At 38.9% G+C, this 2,068-nt stretch overlaps 1 protein-coding gene across 1 annotated transcript in view; it reads left to right on the plus strand.

Moving 5' to 3' along the window:
- The first annotated feature begins 876 nt into the window (after positions 1-876).
- LOC104941720 (aryl hydrocarbon receptor-like) overlaps positions 877-2,068 on the plus strand; it is a 34,999-nt gene continuing 33,807 nt past the window's right edge. Inside the window, exon 1 of the mRNA XM_010766853.1 lies at positions 877-1,317. Within this exon, the coding sequence (XP_010765155.1) occupies positions 1,235-1,317 (83 nt within the window). The 5' untranslated portion in view covers positions 877-1,234. The remainder of the gene's footprint in view (positions 1,318-2,068) is intronic.

Here is a 2,068-nt window from a genome sequence, read left to right on the forward strand (position 1 = left end):
GGTTTGTAAAAAAAAATGCTTTTCCCGTTTGGTGTGGAAAAGATTCAAGACCATTAGGAAGGTAACATCGGCCAACAACAGCGATCAATCTCACTGATTCTCACTGGCTGATATTAGCATATTTATTACCTTTCTTTTGGAAAAATATGCTAAATAATATATATCATATTTTAATGTGCACATGTTTTTGTTCCAGTGTCAGAGGTTTGGACATGTTTAAAGTAGCCTACGTAGAATAAAATAAAAGGCACCATTTACAAGTGAAAAGCCCCCATTAACATGTAGCTTCTTTATTTACTATACACTAGGGCACAACTTTTTGGCTTGTAGGCTATATCATCTGCAGCAGCTTTTGGCCACACTAGACATTGTGAACATTATATTGCTTGAAGCTCTGTGCAGGCCAATGCTGAAATGAAAATCATTAATATGCCAAGACAGGGTTTTGAATCCATCACAAGAGTACCTTGAATGTAATTAGCATTATTTTACTAGTGTATAACATGTACATATGTTTGTATGCATTAGTTTATTCTAAATTGATAATAAAGAGTATAGAGTAGGTTTGAATCAAAATCAACATCATAAAGTGAAACAAGCTAATAGAAAAGTGGCCAATCAGGTGGTAGTGAGTTACAAAAACAAGAAAAGTTTCTATAACATTTCCTGCTGTGGTGAGAAAACTCAGCCAAAGAATATATTTTCCCAACTAAGTCAAAAAATCACAGCACACTCTGGATATTACAATAGCAGAAGCAAAACACGGCTTGAGAGTCACAAAGTCTCCAGTCCACCTTAAAACTCAGCTCTGACAGACTGTTCATACACATTTCCTGAAAACGCCCCGTGGAAGGAGAAACAAAACAAAAAAAGGAAAACTCAAGTGACTCCGAATAATAATAATAAGGCTGCCTTGTTTATCCAACGAAGGGGGGTTGGGCATAGGCTGAATTCTGCCAAAACTTTTCTAAATTTCCCTTTTCTCCCCCCTCACTAAACTTTGTATCCACACTACTGCCTCAATCTCACCGACCCAAGGTCAGCGTCAGTGACCGCCCACGGGAACTGGCAACGCGGCAACAAACCTCCGTGGACCCCGGCTGGATTTTTTTTTTTTTAACATGGGAGTTTGAGTCACTGGCTGAATACACGACGGACCACCACAGACTGTAACAGTACGGATGGAGGAAGCCTCATAAACAAAGGAGTGAAATAGCCAGAAAAAGTCAACTCAATGAGCGATAAACGCAGTGAAACCATGTTGGGAAACCCAGGGTCTTATGCGAACAAGAAGAGGAAGAAGCCCGTTCTCAAACAGTAAGACTTGTCAGAAACTCGAGTTGTGTGACTTATAAGCTTTACTCTTGACTTTTTTTTAAGTTTGTGTCGCTATTCTGAGTAGATATGCGAACGCATGGGCTTACATTTGGAAGTTAGGGTAAAGTTGAGTACGTGAACGCACCACCAAAAGAGCGTCACTAACTTTTAGTCACTTACATTAAGTGCTGTAAATTAAACAATAAGGTGGGCGTTAAAATGAATGTGCTTTCTTTTGAAAAGTTGTTACAAATTAGATTAGTTTACAGTCGGTAAAGTATCTGATCAGACGCCGTTGACTAAATGAAGGTAAACTAAGTTAAGGTAGACCGTATCCTCCTGTAAAATTGTATCATGTCTTCATTAAATATCCATATTTCTAAAGTAAAAAATTGTGATAAATTAGATTAGCTCATGTTATGACATTAGACACCGTTGAGAAAATGCAAGATAAATGAAGTTACATTTCGACCACATGCTCCTGTAAACTTTTATCATATCTTCATTATATATTCATAACTCGAAAGAAAAAAAAGTTGTGATTGAATAACTTGTAACACACACCCGGTGAAGTGTGGTGTTTTGTGTGGAGGATTATGGTGTGTGCTGGCTTTGTTTCTCCTCTCCCCTGGACCACCTTAAGAATGTGTCTAGCTCGCTTGGATCTGGCATGGATATCTTGCCCTCGCGCATTAATCACAATCAAGTTGGAGAGTCGGCTGCTGCTCTCACGCGATGCTCCGAGGAGGGC

The sequence above is a fragment of the Notothenia coriiceps genome, unplaced genomic scaffold (genome assembly GCF_000735185.1).
Source record: "Notothenia coriiceps isolate Sejong01 unplaced genomic scaffold, NC01 NC01_scaffold00003769, whole genome shotgun sequence".
NCBI classification, from domain to species: domain Eukaryota; kingdom Metazoa; phylum Chordata; class Actinopteri; order Perciformes; family Nototheniidae; genus Notothenia; species Notothenia coriiceps.